Source organism: Arachis stenosperma, chromosome 3 (genome assembly GCF_014773155.1).
Source record: "Arachis stenosperma cultivar V10309 chromosome 3, arast.V10309.gnm1.PFL2, whole genome shotgun sequence".
Taxonomy (NCBI): domain Eukaryota; kingdom Viridiplantae; phylum Streptophyta; class Magnoliopsida; order Fabales; family Fabaceae; genus Arachis; species Arachis stenosperma.
The window spans coordinates 155,991,909-156,008,378 of record NC_080379.1 but is presented as its reverse complement, the minus strand read 5'-3'; the positions used below and the strand labels follow the sequence as shown (position 1 = coordinate 156,008,378).

General features: G+C 33.1%; 1 protein-coding gene and 1 pseudogene across 1 annotated transcript; one reads left to right on the top strand and one right to left on the bottom strand.

The window, feature by feature from the left end:
• Positions 1-2,552: 2,552 nt before the first annotated feature.
• Positions 2,553-3,050, bottom strand: LOC130966980 (structural maintenance of chromosomes protein 2-2-like; annotated as a pseudogene).
• Positions 3,051-8,222: 5,172 nt separating this feature from the next.
• On the top strand, positions 8,223-15,794 carry LOC130969287 (vesicle-fusing ATPase). The gene is made up of 21 exons (XM_057894944.1): positions 8,223-8,544; positions 8,725-8,819; positions 8,909-8,990; positions 9,084-9,134; positions 9,949-10,119; positions 10,489-10,643; positions 10,724-10,832; positions 11,020-11,119; positions 11,198-11,253; positions 11,666-11,731; positions 11,818-11,900; positions 12,126-12,259; positions 12,496-12,706; positions 13,255-13,386; positions 13,462-13,522; positions 13,652-13,711; positions 14,420-14,478; positions 14,559-14,646; positions 14,809-14,931; positions 15,165-15,230; positions 15,372-15,794. The coding sequence occupies exons 1-21, from the start codon at positions 8,359-8,361 to the stop codon at positions 15,513-15,515; spliced, it is 2,232 nt and encodes a 743-aa protein (XP_057750927.1). The 5' UTR covers positions 8,223-8,358; the 3' UTR covers positions 15,516-15,794.
• Positions 15,795-16,470: the final 676 nt, after the last annotated feature.

Genomic DNA, 16,470 nt, shown 5'->3' with positions numbered 1-16,470 from the left:
TCGTCCGCTTAAACAACTATTGGGAGTTAGAATCTCGCCTTGTGTATATAGCAATCCATTGGCTAGCGATAAACGCTTAATAAAAGGAGTATCAATACGTGGTTAGACTTGGCAGGAGTTTTCGAATACGCAGGTACCCGACCCGACTATACCCGGATGAAAAGGGTAATAACTTGACTCGAGTCGGGACAGATTTTGCTTAAGACAGGTATCGTCGGGTTTAGGGTGTACCCGCCCCGAATATATACATATAAACACTTTTTAGTAATTAGGATTTGCCTCACATCACACGTGATTCATAGCTTCAGTCTATATTCTATAGCCATGCAAGATAAACTCAATCATCCTCACCTAAAATCTTTTTCTTCTCGACTTCTTCACAAAAAAACTGCATAGCTCCTGTCATGTTGTTGCTGAGTCCATTGCCACTTACCTATTCACAACTCCCATCTTCCTTCACAGCCAGAGACAAACTCACGTTTAATATAGAGGGAGCATTTGCCCCCACAAATTTTTTTGAAAAAAATTAATACTTATATTCATATATACCACTTATTATATTATATTTGTCTCAAAATAAAATATAAATAGTTCTTTTGTATTTTATGTTAAAAAATATTTTGTTAAACTTAACACATAATAATAATTATATTGTTAAGTTTGATTTAATATGAAAAATAAATAAATACACTAAAAAATTAGTGATAATTAATTATATTATATTAGTTAATTAATTAATAATTAAGTTAAAACTTAGTTTTCTAATTAAATACAACTTAAATTATTAGTGATTTTTTAAAAATTGTTTAAGATAAAAAAATATATTATCTATGTATTAATATACTATAATTATTTTAGTTAAAAAATTTATTTATACTATAAAAATTATAATAAGTAGATTTGACAATTAAGTAAAATAATTGTTTAAATATATATATATATATATAAAATAATATTTAATCATGTTAAAAATAAAAAAAGTCCTTATAAATATTTTTTGTTATTTTAAATATTATACTATGTGTATGAAATTATATTTTTATTATTTTAAATATTATAATAATGATTGTGTGTATATTTCTAGTTCTTATCAATATGTATTAGATAGTTCTAATTTTAAATTTTAAATATATTGAAACCAATTTAGATTGATCAAGTGATCAACTTAGTCGTCCACTTAAATAAGTATTGAGGGTTCGAATTCTGTCTCGTATGTATAGCAACTTGTTGCCGCCCAATTGTAGATTCTTAAATGGAATTCAAATTCATGACGGATTAGTCCTTAACTTGTTGAATATCGTGGGAAGCAAAAAAATATCTATACCTAAATTTTATTATATTTTTGTCCCCATTACTAAATTTTTCTGGGTCCGTCACTGTTCACAGCTTATGTCATCATCGCTGCTCATCCTGTTACCGTCGTTGTTGAGCCCGTCACCACCATTCTCATGCCGAGGTTCTTTTTCTCTAGGTAAATTTCTCTCTCTCTCTCTCTCATTGTGAGTCTGTTAAGTTCTTCTATTCAAACATTGATATTTAAATTATAAAAAAATTGATTTTCATATTTTATAAAATATCATACTGGCGGTAATTGTAAATATGACGCTACTTAAAATTAAATAAAGTAACATAGATAAAATAAATTAAAAAATTACTTAATCTTGTATAAAATTTACCTATAAAATTCTGTACCAAAAAATGAATTTAATTTTAGTATATTAATAATATAAAATATTTTATATAATCATTCAATTCAATTAGATTTATCTATTTAGGTCATTATTGAAAATAAATTTAAGATACTAACATACAATTACTTTAAATTAAGCAACAATTATCAATACTATATAAAGACACACTATTCTACTAAGAATGATTGCCATAAGGAATAATTTTCCAATTTTCTATACACTACAAGAGGAACTGGAATTTGCGGCGGTTTTTTTGGGAATTTGCGGCGGTTAAAAACCGCCGCGAAACGAAATTCCAGCAGTTTTAGAAACGTCGTCTATTAGGGGGTGGAGATTTGATTTTGCGGCAGTTTCGAAAAACCGCTGGCACAACCGCAGCAAAACCACGGATTAGCGTCGTTTGATTTAGCAGCGGTTTAAAACCGCCGCAATTTTAGTGATTGGATTAAAAAAAATTGCAGCGGTTACAAAACCGCCACAAAATTATGGGTGGTTTTTTTAAAAAATTAAGACGGTTCAAAACCGCCACAATTTCTTAAACAACCTTAAAAAAAACTAATCAATTATATTAATTTATACCATTTTTCTTTACTATAACCTATTTTCTTTACATCATATTTATTAAACTTGAGATATTAATATAAAAAACACTAAATAAACAATATTAAACTCATAGATAAATTCAAAATGTTAACTAAAAAAAACCTTATTTTTAAAATAAAAAAACATGATACTCGAGCACTACTTGTGCACATACTAGCATATATATATATATATATATATATATATATATAGGGGATAAACAAAACTAAGGTGGTAAAAACCTTAGAAAAATCCTAAATATTAAAGCCCCTTTAAAAGTCATGACTGACAAATATAAACCTCAAGGGATCGTTGACCTCCACTTAATTCAGACAATGACTATTTCCAAACACCTCCAAATGCAACCCGAACCTCAAGACCATCAAGAAAACTGCATCCTTCTGGAGGTTCTAACTTAGCCATCGTATCCGGTAGTACTGTAGAAGATATGGATCCAAAATCACTGGAAAAAAAAGGCATTGCCAAATTGAAAAGCATGTAAAATAGATGGAGTAAAGGGCATATATGAAGTGGTGAAAAAAACTGAATTGTTTACTTTAACCCAGGTCAAATTTAGTGTCTCCTTTTTCTCATCCAGTTCTTTGATCACTTTCTTAATTTTAGACTTGTCATTCTGCATAACACAAGGATAGAATAACCAGTTATGCAAGAAATGTGACAAATTATTGAAATAGATGGGCAAAAAGAAACCTCAATTATGTCTTTCTCTGACATTAAATCATTGTACTCATCTTCTGCCTTCTTAAACATTGCCATTACTTTCTTGTTGACCCGTTTTTCAAGCCTAAGGGAAAAATTACATGAAATCCTTTAACAATATAATAATCATAGTTGCACAAAATATTTATTATTATTATAACAGTAAGTCAATTTATCACGTCAACACACCTAGACTGTTCAGCTTGAAGTTTAGACAAAGCTTTTGCATCATATCATCGGGGAGTATGTGAGAATTGAGAAGTGTTTGTATCATTAGTCTACCAAGAATTAGAACAACTATGCAACTGAACTGATTAAGATGTAAAAACAAGAAAAAAAGGACAACTATGTCCTATGTGTCTCACGTTTCAATGGTAGGAACCTTGAAAAATCAAATTTTGTAGCAGAAAGGATATGCTATTTGAACAAATAATAAAAATTGCTTTGTCGTGTTTGAAAACATAGTAAATGAACATACTACCTGTTAATTTCTTTCGACAATTCCTCCAATTTCTTAGCTTCTGCTTTTTTTTCTTTGTGCCTAAGTCTCTTGTTCAACTCAATTCTAGTGACCCTTTTTGTTTTGATAGACCTGTTAGATGAATATTCAAGCAATACAAATATATCAGATTAAAGAAGTAAACAATCAAGTCTAAAAGCAAAATAAAGAGATTAAAATTGTTATAGTTAGATAAATAAAAAAGGGCTAATATATAAAGGGATTAAGTTAATTAACTAGCTTTCACGTGCACTTGAAGCAGATAAATTTATATATGCATGGTTACCAACAAAATGTGTACTTTTCTATAGGTTTATTGTCTTATTCAAATTGTGGAACACTTAATTTAATTAAATAAAATTAAGGTGCAAACCTGCTACGCAAGCAACATTCATTTAATTAATTAAATGTGAAGGTCCACAATTAAAAAATCTATGTTTATGCAGCAGAAGAATGAAGGATACTTGCAGAGGTTCTAATCAGAACCATTTGTTTGTTGGAATGATTTAACCATAAAAACGAATGACCAAACTAACTTATTAGCTTAAATATGAAACATGTTAACTTAACACACAGCTCAAAATGGCAAAACTAACACTTATCCTTTAGCAATGAAGGTGATGTGTCTTAGTATTTTATCATCTTATCATCTTATCAATAGTAAAATTTCTTAACATCAAATAATAAAGAGAACAACTATTTTGAAATTTCAAATAATGAAGAGAACAACTATTTTAAAATTTCACCATACTGTTCACATGATAGCAACTAGCAAGAGTGTGTAATGAGAGTCGGTAATAGCAAAGAGAAAATGGTGAACAATTTGAAAGAATGACATGGAGGAAAAAATAGGCCAGCAATCTCATATCTGAAATCTTATCCAGTTAAATATAAAAAGTGAGAGCATAACCAAAGTGCAAAAATATAACTGAATTAGCAATCTGAAAAATAAAAATATGTTCAAAAAATAAAAAAATAAGTATTACTTGGATAGCAAATGTAAGTGACGAAGCCTTATGGTAGCTCTCAAGCTGGTTCCCAATTTTTTGCGCAGTGAGCCACAAATCAGAAGTCTCCTCAGCAGTGAGATCAACAAGACGCTTTACTTCACGCTTCAGACAGATGAGCACATGTGAAGTAAAAAACATAGACTGCTCATGAAAATAAAGGCCCATTTATTCCTTTCAAGAATGTATGTTCCAAATTAAATGATGAGGAGACACAGGCAGAGCTGCATAATTTTATAGTCATAATGCTGAATATGTAAAAGAACTTTTGAAGAGCATTACAAAACACACACATAATTTCACTTTCATCCAAATTTGGTAATAATTAGCATTCTATATGCTTTACTTCTTACACTATTCACACTTGGTAACATTGTCCAAAATTACAATATGTCATTAGAAAAATCCAAAGAACAAAAGCAGACTTAAACCATTTAAATTTTAGCATTAAAAATAGACAGGATTATGTATAAAGACTTGCTTGAATTGAATGGATGGAAAACAAACCAGGAATAAGAGAACATACAGTTCATAAATATTTTGATAGAACACCTAATATTCTTGCAATATAAAAGTGGATTCTACTAAATTTATTCAACCACACAGTCATGCAAGAAGTACATTAGTTTAAGCCAAATCGAAAGTGCAAAAAATGGATTCCAATATCAAATTGCAAAGTAACAAAGATGAATGACACTTGAGCTAAAGAAATTAGTTATGAATAAATTTATGACTAAAGACACAAATTCATTACTTGATGTGAACCATTTTTCTCTTCTCTTCCTGCCATAGTTTCCAACGTAAGACAACATCAGTTTATCAATGATACACACACACACTTGGGAATTAAACCCTACAGCATCCCCCCATATTCTCTTTTTTCTTATTAAAACTGAGATGGGAAACATTTGGGTTTTTAGTGAAATGAGCTGAAGCAGTAAACACAAACATATCAAGAGTGGGGTTCAGAAATTGGGGACAAATTGAATCTGAATGTTAAATTGGAGAAGAAAAATTTGGCCAACAGCCACCAAAATTAAATTGGGGACAAATTAAATCAGAAGTCACAAGGATCAGATGCAAGATTAATTTACCAACAGCCACTAAAATTAAATTGGGAGAATGGAGGAGAACATACGACTGAGAGGGGAGTCTCTTGCGATCGGCAACGCACAACAGGGCAAGAGGAGAAGGTTGCCGATGATGACACAGGGACGGATGGCTGGGGAGGACGCCGATGATGTCACGGACATGCACGGCAGAAGGAGAAGATTCGGACCCCTTCCACTTTACCTTCACGCACGGGAGCTACACGGCTGAGGGAGGAGACTGGTGACCGGGAAGAACGATGAAGCGGACGTGCAAGCTGGAACTGACAGGGGGAAGAACCACGACGGCGGAGGAGGAGTCCAGTGCTTGACTCACTTTTGCGCTGCTGGGGTTCTCGCGCCAAAGACTGAAGTGTTATTGTTACTGAGAATTTTTCTTTGAGTATATCTTAGGGAAACAAAAACCCTCTTCTCCCAGGGTTATTTGATGCGGTGAATGCCCAAAACCGCCTCAGGTCAGAATAATTGGAGCGGGGCTTAATTACGCACTAGGAACCGCATCAATTTAACGAAGTTGCAGCGGTTTGGGACAACGGCCGATAATCTTCGGCTGCTAAGTCCCGCGTCTCTTGTAGTGATACTAATACTAGAAAGTTTATATAATACTATATAATAATATTATCATTATTAATACTATATGATATCAAAATAAAAAAATTACCGTGCTAATATAATATTATTAATATTATATAAATCATCTTTATATTTATTTTTCTATGCGTATATAATATTTAATTAACACATTAATATATATATATAATATTTTGTTAATACATATATAATATAAAGTGATTTATAAATTATTATTAATTCGTATATAATGTATAATTAAATTTAATGAATTCAATTAGAATAAACAATAAATTATTTATTTTATTTCAGACTTTATAAATGAATAAATTAATTAACTAATATAACAAATTATAATTAATGTAGTAAAATTAAGTAAATAATATATATTATAATAAATTATATTAATATTTAAATATCTAATCAAATCAATTAGTTGATATAATTAAGTCATGGTAATAAATTGTATTGAATGAGTGAAAATAATTAAATCGGAAAACACTCTCCAGAGCATGCCATGTTAGCTCAATCATTAAGTGCAGACATCCGATTTTGATATAATAGAATAAATTCCCAAACTACCCCACCCTAATCCCATTCTACCGCCACTCCCTCTCTTCCCACTTCTTCCTCTCTCCTTACTTCTTCCTCTCTAAAAAATCCTTACAGAGTCACATATCTCTCCTCCTACCTCCTCACTATTGTTCGCCACCCACCTACCCTATCACCGTCAATCTCCTCTCCTTTCATTGCTTCCCCCTCACTCTTAAGGTGGCTACAACACCTTCGTCGTGCGTCTGTGACCCAACCTAAGGAGAACGTCGCTACGGCGCGCCTGTCCCAGTCGAGGAGAACGTTGTCGTGGTGCGCTTGACCCAGCCAAGGAGAACACCGTCGTCGCGCACTTGAGAAGAGAGAGGGGTTGTGGTGCTGCTACATGCAGAAAGAGGGTTCGATAAACTTGTGACTAAACCGGTTGAGGTCCGATCCTCCACCACCACCACCACCGATTTCGGTCTGGTCTGTTATAGGAGTAGTTTTGGACTCCATGGCAAAGATTTTAAAGGTGTAGGTTGGTTTATGGAAGGTTGAAAAAGTGAGTTGAGGTTGAGGGTGTAGTAGTTTGGAAATTTTATTAAAAAAATCAACAAAAAATTAGAATTTAGATACTTTTGTCTTACGGAACCCATCTTTTATGGATACAGCGTTAATTTTCTTTGTTAATGGGTACTTTTGTCAGCATTCGTAAATTTTATAGGTACTTTTGGTGGTTTTTTCTTGTTACAACAGTTTGGATAGACTTGAATAAAGATTTTGTTTGGATGTAGAGTTTTATTCTTATTAAAATTTTTATATATAAATTAATAAATAAAATTTATTTATTAAAAATAATTTATATTTATATTGGCCAAATATCAAACAAAATTATAAAAATTGCTACGCACAGGGATTTTTGTAAACCGTACAATGAATACAAGTTTAACCTACACCTCTGAATATACTATTTCTTTTTTTTTGAAAGTAGAAGCTCAACACAACAAGTGGAGCACAAGGCAACAGTAGACCAATTAGGACAACAGACTAAAGCAAACACATGTAATACTAGTAGATATCTCCTGTCACCTTCGGTAATACCATCAACAACAAAAGGGATCTACACCTAGCCACTCCTTATAGTTCATGAAGGATTGTTGTATAACCTCTTCAACTCCTCTTCCTTCATTCTTGAAGATCCTTTTATTCTTTTCTAGCCAAACATTCTATATAATCACACAGAAACATACCATCTACCTCTTTTGTTCCTATTGACTGGTTGGGAAATATACTATTTCTTACATTCAAGAAATTAAATTTATTTAGTTAATGTATTAATTTTAAGTTAACAAATTAATAATTATACATTTTAATTTTATACTTTGTATAAAACATGACACAGGTTATTACACACAGTCACTTATCACATTTATTACTTGTTAAATAAAAAAGAGGTGTTTATATGTCTTGAAAGAAAATGTATTCTAATAAGCTTGTATTTTACTATTTCTATTGCTCTTGTTCTTAGATTAATCTTACATCTGTACTGTGTCTCGGTCTCCCTCCCGCGCAAGGCATATATCTAATCTATCAAGGGAAGGGATCCATTGCCATTAGCTCCGATCTGGTAGGAAACATAAACTAAAATGGCGTCGCTGTTCGGTTCGTCGTCGGGCTCCACATCGATGGTGGTGACGAACACGCCGTCGCAGGACCTTGCCCTCACCAACCTCGCCTTCTGTTCCTCCTCCGATCTCCGCAACTTCGCCGTCCCCAATCGCTCCAACCTCTTCCTCGCCTTCGTTGGCGACTCCTTCGTCTTCTCTCTCTCATATCCTTCGCCACCGCCTTTCATTTCAGTTTTCTTAACGTATAATTTGATCATGGATTTTTATTTTTTTTTATTGCGTTGTTAAATTCATTATGGTAATGTCGATTAGTGAATTAATGTCAACGCATTGGATAGGTTCGATTTGTGGTTTTGCTTTTTGTGTTCTTAACTGAGATATACAGCTCATGAGAACATTCGCAGTGGCCAGATTGCTCTCAATTCCATTCAACGTCGCTGTGTTAAAGTCTCCGCTGCTGAATCCATTCCTGTCACCAGGTGATTTTCTTTTCTTCTTTTTTTCTCCGTTTTTTTTTTAAAATAAATTACTCTTATTTTACTTTTATGATTCGTGTTGTTGTTAATAGATTTGTGCCACCTGAAAACTTCGACCTGGCATTGTTAACCCTTGAACTGGAATTCATTAAAAAAGGAGCAAAGAGTGAACAGGTACGTTTGACTTTTAAGTTACCCGATTTGTTTGTTTCCAATTGGACTGCTCTAGGATTGAAAATTGCTGATGATGCTCTGTCTGGCTTGTAGATTGACGCTCCCCAACTGTCTAAGCAACTTCGGAAAAGGTTCGCAAACCAGGTTAGTCCTTCTCTAGGCTACTTATATGTCCCATGTCATTACTTGGACAATTTTGAGTGTGCATAAGTGATAGTTTTTGTGGCCTTTTGCTTATTACTCATTTAATTCTAGTTTTTTTTTTACTGATCTAATAGCTTCCCTAATTTCTGATTATGAAAACTTTAGAAATAGACATGGTCCTGTGGTCTCTAAATAATACTAATTTGATTTCGGAAAGGAAGATGTCTCTTCGTTGTTGCACGACTTAATTTGTTTTGTTTGCATAAATATGTGCTTATGATAATATAATTAAATTATTAATCAAGTGATAGTTGGTCTTTAATTTAGCATGCCATTGTCAAGGGAACTATTGGTGTTCTATTTGGTTTTCTATAACTTGCAAGGAGTATCTTAGTCATAAATTATTTATCTATTTATTTTCCTACATCTATGTGGAAGAAGATAATTTTCCGTTGTTTTAGCCTTTCCACAAGGAGGGGAAAGAGAGTGTTTCAAAAGAAAGCCAGGCGGTTGGGTTATCAGGGTTGTATCTTTTATGTGAATCATGATTGTGCTTTACATTTGGTTGAATGGAAGATCAATTCATTTTCTAATGTTTCTCAGGTTGCCCATGCTGTTGTTTTTCATTGTCTCCCTCATGCATTTTTTTTTTCCCTTTCCAACTTTCTTCTATTCTCTTCTGACCTTAATTTTTAATTCATATGAAGTTTTGGAACATCCTGTAATAGGGGTCCCTCTATTGGCTCCTGTTATTTACATTCATCTCACGTTGCTTGATGTAATATGGATTTAAGTTGGACCTTATGTGATGCAGGTTATGACAGTAGGGCAAAAAGTGTTATTTGAGTATCATGGAAATAATTATAGCTTCACAGTTACACAAGCTGCTGTTGAGGGTCAAGAAAAGACTAATGCTCTTGAAAGAGGGATGATCTCAGATGACACATATGTTGTTTTTGAAACAGCACGTGATAGTGGAATCAAGGTGAGTTTCCAATTTGTTTTTGACATTTAACTGGTTTTTTTTCTTCTTTTTTTTCCCCTAACCCTCTCCTCTTGATTATTCTGAATGATTATGGCTTAACTAGCTTGTGATGATTAGTGTCACTCATTTTGATTTGGGGAGTGCTATGCTAACCTTCACATTAGAATATTCATACAAACGATATGTTTGAAAATCTTATGAATTTCATATAGTCATTCAACATGTGCAGTAATTTAGTATTGGTTTTATTATATCTGCTCCTGTGTTGTAATAAACAATCCTTTAGTATGCATTACAGTGGTGTGTTATTATAGTTTTTTAATTGAACTCTACTACCTATAATAATAATTACATTTTTTCGCTTTGCAGATTGTCAATCAGCGTGAGGCTGCCACTAGCAACATTTTTAAGCAGAAAGAGTTTAATCTTCAGTCTCTGGGTATTGGAGGCCTGAGTGCAGAGTTTGCAGATATATTTCGAAGAGCTTTTGCCTCCCGTGTTTTCCCTCCCCACGTGACATCGAAGTAATATGTTGATATTGTCACCCACCTATGCAATATTTTATGATATATCGTCTTCTTACTTGAATACTTTGATGTCTCAGATTAGGGATCAAGCATGTGAAGGGCATGTTGCTTTATGGCCCACCTGGAACTGGAAAGACCCTTATGGCCCGGCAAATTGGGAAAATTCTGAATGGGAAGGAACCAAAGGTTTACTCCTTGTACTTGAGTAATAAATTGCTCCTGAAGTCCTGATACAATTGGAAGCAGCGACGGCTTCTAATTGTGTCTCATACTGGATTAGTGACTGTCTTGGAATAAGCTTTCTTGAACTTTTTACCATTTGGTGCTTAATAAATTTTGTACAATCTTAATTTTCCTTGTGTGGCTGTACTAGATTGTAAATGGCCCTGAAGTTTTGAGCAAATTTGTTGGTGAAACTGAAAAGAATGTGAGGGACCTTTTTGCTGATGCTGAACAAGAGCAGAGGAGCCGAGGTGATAAGAAACACAGATTGCATGTACTTAAGATTAAATTTTCTGATGATTCACTCTTCTTAATCACTGTATTTTCAGGGGATGAAAGTGATTTGCATGTAATTATCTTTGATGAAATTGATGCTATTTGTAAGGTATGGAATTTCTGAACTTTGGACCAACATGAATCAAGCAATGTGTTATTTGCCTATTTGTTGATTACTGTTAATTCATGATCATTCTGTGTCAATATTAGATGCTACAGATTTTCTATGCTACTAATACTATGTGACCCTCCTTTGTGGGATTTGTAGATAGTTAAATTAGAGTCATAAAAGCTTTTCAGGCGAAATTTTTTTCATGTAGTTTTCTTCAGATTTATTTAAGTTATATATTTATCATTGACTACTCCTCAAAATTGCAGTACAATGAATTTTAAATATTAAGATTTAATTTAATACGAGTTTCCTTATCCCTAACAAATTGCAGTATTGAGCTTAAAGTTGTATTGTCATAGAATTCTCTGATCTATATTTAGTCACACAATCTTCCTCGGTGTGAGTGCAGTCAAGAGGTTCAACTCGCGATGGTACTGGAGTTCATGATAGCATTGTGAACCAGCTTCTTACTAAGGTCAGTTTAAATAATTTTTTATTAAAATAATAACTCCTCTCTACTAGTCATAAGCATATCTAATAAACAATCTGATTGGTTTGCAGATAGATGGTGTGGAGTCACTAAATAATGTTTTGCTTATTGGAATGACTAACAGAAAGGATATGCTTGATGAGGCTCTCTTAAGGTCTCTAAATTTTCCCTCCTTTCTTGTAGGTTTTTTAAATACGCTTGGTGTGGAAAGTATGAATGTAAATTTGTGAACACTCAACAAGGATATGCTATTGTTTATTGTATTCTGGAATTGTTATCCAATCTACTGCTGCTTTGATTTCTTATAATAAACTCCTATAGTAACTATATGCATATGTAGTGCATACCTCTTAGTCGTTGCCATTTCTTTTGCTTGTAGACCAGGGCGGTTGGAAGTCCAGGTTGAGATAAGCCTTCCTGATGAAAATGGTCGATTGCAAATTCTTCAAATTCATACTAACAAGATGAAAGAGAATTCTTTTCTTGCTCCCGATGTGAATCTTCAAGAGCTTGGTATGTGTTTATTATGGCAAATTTAGGATGATATAAGTTTGTATATTTATGTCTTTGTTGTCTTTGATGGAAGTAATCAATAAGTAATCTTGATTAGGTTGATTCTTTACTAATAAATATTTTGAAGCAAGATCAGCTACTTCCGATGTCAAGCTTTTACTTATCATTTCGCCAAAAAAAGTGAATAGTAAAATTATCAGCAAAGGTTTACTCTGGGTTTGCCTTATCTTTTGCAGCTGCTAGAACAAAAAACTACAGTGGTGCAGAACTTGAAGGTGTTGTGAAAAGTGCCGTCTCATATGCTTTAAATCGACAACTGAGTCTAGAGGATCTCACGAAGCAAGTTGAGGAAGAGAATATTAAGGTTACCATGGATGACTTTTTGAATGCACTCCAAGAGGTTATTCCTGCATTTGGGGCTTCCACTGATGATCTTGAAAGATGCAGGTACTAATCAGAATTCTTTAGTATTTTCAGAAGTTGGTTAAGCTATTTCATTTTATTTATTCTTGCCTTATTATCATTCCAAAAATTTGGATAAAAAGTATACTATTGGGTGCCGTCAGATTTGCCCTTATAGGGTTAATTAGCTGATAGTATGCTATATGTTAAATGGAGGGCCATTAACACGTTGCTTCATTTGAACATTAGAATGCTTCCTTTTTAATTATACTACCAAATAAATTTATATTTCAAGATATTTAAAAGAACAATAAAACTAGTCTTGCCGTCCCTTAATTTAACTGTCCTGCACCACGTAATTTGATGGTTTTAAAGGTTTTCATATGTTTCTCGCTATTTGTGACGATCCCTTTACCTTTGTAAAAATCTCTTTGGTTTTTTAGCTGTTTTATGCCTTTTTTTTAGTTGTTTCAAAAGTAGCTATTAGTTAGATAATAAGTGTTGGCAAATTGGAAATCCGAAGTCTGTCTGGAAGTAAACAGAAACCAGGAAATATGCTTTAAGTAATATTATTTGTTTCATTTGATTTATAGACTCCATGGCATGGTTGACTGTGGTGACCGACATAAGCACATCTATCAAAGAGCAATGCTACTAGTGGAGCAAGTAAAAGTAAGCAGAGGAAGCCCACTTGTTACTTGTCTTCTGGAAGGTTCCAGTGGCAGGTATGCGAATTTTCATTTTAATTTTCATTGGAATTGTTTTTGATAGAATGTTTCTAAATTACTTTGTTGTTATAGTGGTAAGACCGCACTTGCAGCTACTGTTGGTATTGACAGTGACTTCCCATATGTCAAGATTGTAAGTTCTCTAATTCTCTTGAATACTACTCTTCATGAATCTGCATTGCTTCTGTTGTTGTACTTTGCTTCCTAGTTTATATAATAATATTTTTGGATTTTTTTTATTTTGATCTTTTGTAATTGGTAGGTTTCAGCTGAAACAATGATTGGACTACATGAGAGCACTAAATGTGCACAGATTATTAAGGTTGGTCATATTTAAGAATTTTAGCCATTCTTCAAATCTACTTAGTACTGAGTCTATGTATAATATATTAAAAGAGAGACCAAAGTAGCCTCTCAATAGCTATTTGCCATTCTCTGTTTTCTTATAATTATAAGAAGTCTTTTCCCATCTATCTTGGAATGATAGTATTAGATGAAAAAGGTACATGGTTCTTATTTTTTTATATTGTAGGAAAAAAACAAAGGGGAAAGAGAAAAAGGGGGGGGGGGGGTATGTTTTATCATGTATTTTTCATTTCTTGAGCAAATAGTTAGACAAGCATAAAATAAGCTAAATAACATAAAGATATTACAACTTATTATACTATTTACAATTTTGAAAAAAAAAATCTCTAGAAATAATATAATCTAATTAACATCTTAAAAATAAAAAAAGTTTTAAAACCTTAAATTTTCAATTTTTACACGACAATTGATCCATGTTTTAGTTATTTCATAGTAAAATTTTTTAATTTTAATTTTGGCTATATTTTCCGTGCATTGGGCAGGTATTAGTCTAGTTTATATAATTTATGAAGACGGATTTCTTGGCCTTGCAAGATAGGCTTTAGTTTTAGTCAATAGTTAAGTATATGTGCCTTAATACATTAGCATTGCAACTTTAATCTGTTTTTGCATTTTCCTTATATGGTTTTGTATCATGTAAATCCTAAGGTCTTGTTGTCAACAGGTTTTTGAGGATGCATATAAGTCACCGTTGAGTGTTATTGTCCTTGATGACATTGAGAGGTAAGAATCGTTGATCCTTCTTTTAGTATCCTCAATTGTTGCAGGTCCTTAAACATATGATCAACGGTCTCTATATATAGGTTATTGGAGTACGTAGCCATTGGTCCCCGGTTTTCAAACTTGATTTCTCAGACACTATTGGTCCTACTCAAACGGCTTCCTCCAAAGGTGTTCTATTTGTACTTACCCTTTCAGTTTCTTTTTCGGGCAATGTTCCAGTACGAGATAATTTACAGAAACAGGAATAAACTTCAAGGAATTGAGAAAAACCAGTGTAGTTTATGATGCTGATGCTGCTCACGTCTTTACTGTTTTACACTGTGTTGTCAGGGGAAAAAACTCATGGTTATTGGTACAACAAGCGAATTGACTTTCTTGGACTCAATTGGATTTTGTGATACTTTCTCTGTCACTTACCATGTTCCTACCTTGAGCACAAATGATGCCAAGAAGGTAAACATATTTTGTTCTTAACATTGTGGCATTATGTGACTCGAGCTATTTATAGGCTATTGACATGTGCACCAAAAAAGTTTCAACTGTTGCCTGATATTATTGAAGTTATTCTATTCTCTAGAAAACAAGTCATTTTTTTCATCTGTTGAAATTTAAGTGATCGTCTCACTTATGACTTAACAACTATCTTTTCTGTCAAGTCTTATTTTCTGTCCTCTTTAAAATTTCAGGTCCTAGAACAGTTGAATGTTTTTGCTCATGAAGATATTGATGCTGCTGCAGAGGCAATGAATGATGTGAGTAACCCATTTCATGTTGCATTTGCTTAATTGTAGGGTTTGCTGAAGCTTGGTTTTACTTGTATATGTGGGTTATTCAAGTGGTTGCAAAGAACTGATTCTAACTGGGTCTCTTGTGCGTTAAATTATGATTTTCAGATGCCTATTAGGAAGCTGTACATGTTGATTGAGATGGCAGCACAAGGGGCTCAAGGTGGATCTGCAGAAGCTATCTATTCTGGCAAAGAGAAGATCAGTATCTCTCATTTCTATGATTGCCTCCAGGATGTTGTCAGAATATAATTTCTTGTCACCTTTAGATGACATACTTATGATCCACTTTGTATTGTAATATCATTTTCTTTTCTTTTTTTCATTTTTCTTTGTATATTTTCGTTGGTGCTTTGCTTGCTTTGTTAGTTCTCTCTGGTTTTGCTTAGGCATTCTCACTCACTCTTGCTTTTTCGTGCTGAGTATCTTTGAGAGGAAAGAGTTTCTAGTCATTGTTTTATCGTATGTGCCTGTGTGGCTTTGGAAGTGGAGATCGGCATACCCAGAAAAAAGTAACATTTTTGTAGCTCTTATCTGGTGTCTATTATTATGAACTTACTTTTGAAGCTAAAAAGAAGAATCACGTAGAACCTAACTTTCCTGCTTAGTTATTATTCCTGATCAACATCATTATTTCAAGGGTATTAAACACTTTAGAATTTTGTAATTAGAGTGCTTGCATAGTCAACCTTCATTTACATTGCTATTCAGTCTATCAACTTTTACCCTAAGATCAAACTACGCTTTTCTGAGAGGGAAAAAAAAGATAAGAGTTTGCAGCTTTATATATCGGTTGAAAATTTCATTTTTTTATTCTGACCTCTGTTCAGAATAATGCATGTTTTACAATAATCTATCTGAATGGTTGTCATAAAATGCGAGAATTTACAAATGTCTCCTCAATTTAGCAGTAACGGGATAAGAGCACTTACTCCGCAGCCAGAAATTCAAAGCAATTATCTAAAATATCGGAAATCACCATCACCCAAAAGAGGAACAAATAGTAGAATAAGAAAAAAGAGAAGAGAAAGTGTGGCGGAATTTTATGTCTCTTTCAAAACGACTGTTTGTTCTACTAATCTTTTTAGTCGAAATAATACAAAGCTGTTTTTCTTTGTCGCCTCTTTCCCTTTCACAAAAGAAAACGAATATGCTACGTAACATAACATGGCAACCCGGAAACACTTTTTTATTTTAAAAAGAATAA

Excerpts from the sequence above, each read along its gene's own strand:
- LOC130969287 (XM_057894944.1), top strand. The coding sequence starts at position 8,359 with ATGGCGTCGCTGTTCGGTTCGTCGTCGGGCTCCACATCGATGGTGGTG. Across the intron at positions 10,833-11,019 it reads TGAATGGGAAGGAACCAAAG|ATTGTAAATGGCCCTGAAGT; the intron begins GTTTACTCCTTG and ends TGGCTGTACTAG. Across the intron at positions 11,901-12,125 it reads CTTGATGAGGCTCTCTTAAG|ACCAGGGCGGTTGGAAGTCC; the intron begins GTCTCTAAATTT and ends TTTTGCTTGTAG.